The sequence below is a fragment of the Magnolia sinica genome, chromosome 4 (assembly GCF_029962835.1).
Source record: "Magnolia sinica isolate HGM2019 chromosome 4, MsV1, whole genome shotgun sequence".
Taxonomy (NCBI): domain Eukaryota; kingdom Viridiplantae; phylum Streptophyta; class Magnoliopsida; order Magnoliales; family Magnoliaceae; genus Magnolia; species Magnolia sinica.
The window spans coordinates 7,671,474-7,672,202 of record NC_080576.1 but is presented as its reverse complement, the minus strand read 5'-3'; the positions used below and the strand labels follow the sequence as shown (position 1 = coordinate 7,672,202).

Below are 729 nucleotides of genomic sequence, written 5' to 3'. Positions count from 1 at the left end.
TGTTCTTTCTTCTACTTCATGGTGAGATGAGATGGTTCTGCAACATAGCCTTAGCTGTAATGTTCCTCCGTTTTGTTCTGTCATGTAGCATCCATGGATGGCCCACTGCCGATTCTCCGGTAAGACGATCTGGGACGTTCATTTGCTCATCTCGGTCACACGCGCACACACGTCATTTTGTTCAACATGATTTAATTTATCATTTATTGTAGGGATTGGCATTGGATGATGAAGAGATGCGGTTGGGTTCCACCCCACCAAGCTGCCACAACCGGTGCAACGAGTGCAACCCGTGCATGGCAGTGCAGGTTCCAACACTGCCAGCTCACGACGGCTTTGTCGAACCCAGCTCGCAGAGTTCAATTCCTACGGACACACTATCGTCTTCGATTGGCAATCTATATTCAAATTACAAGCCGTTGGCGTGGAAATGCGAATGTCGGGATCACCTTTTCAATCCGTAGTAGGAGCTTTTGGGTGGGCTGAAAAAGTTCATTTTGAAGGGATTGGGAACCATGGATTTGTCAGATGATTTGTTTCTAAGATGGGTTTGTAAAACTACTAAGTACTAACATTTCGATAGGATTCTGTAGAGACAATGGCAAACTACTTGTGTGGGATTTCATTAGACTTGGAAAAATATTATACGCTATTACGCTGTACAGGAGCTGTAAATGCCTGCGAGTTTCAATATTTATTTACCGTCTTGATGGGTTTTTTTTACTATTT

General features: G+C 43.8%; 1 protein-coding gene across 1 annotated transcript; it reads left to right on the top strand.

Annotated features, from left to right (window-relative positions):
* On the top strand, positions 1-729 carry LOC131244345 (EPIDERMAL PATTERNING FACTOR-like protein 1). Its single transcript, XM_058243969.1, has 2 exons — positions 1-119; positions 213-729. The coding sequence occupies exons 1-2, from the start codon at positions 27-29 to the stop codon at positions 462-464; spliced, it is 345 nt and encodes a 114-aa protein (XP_058099952.1). The 5' UTR covers positions 1-26; the 3' UTR covers positions 465-729.

Bases quoted from the DNA above. Each gene is read 5' to 3' on its own strand.
- LOC131244345 (XM_058243969.1), top strand. From the start codon at position 27: ATGAGATGGTTCTGCAACATAGCCTTAGCTGTAATGTTCCTCCGTTTT. The intron at 120-212 runs GTAAGACGATCT...CATTTATTGTAG, and splicing joins GGCCCACTGCCGATTCTCCG to GGATTGGCATTGGATGATGA.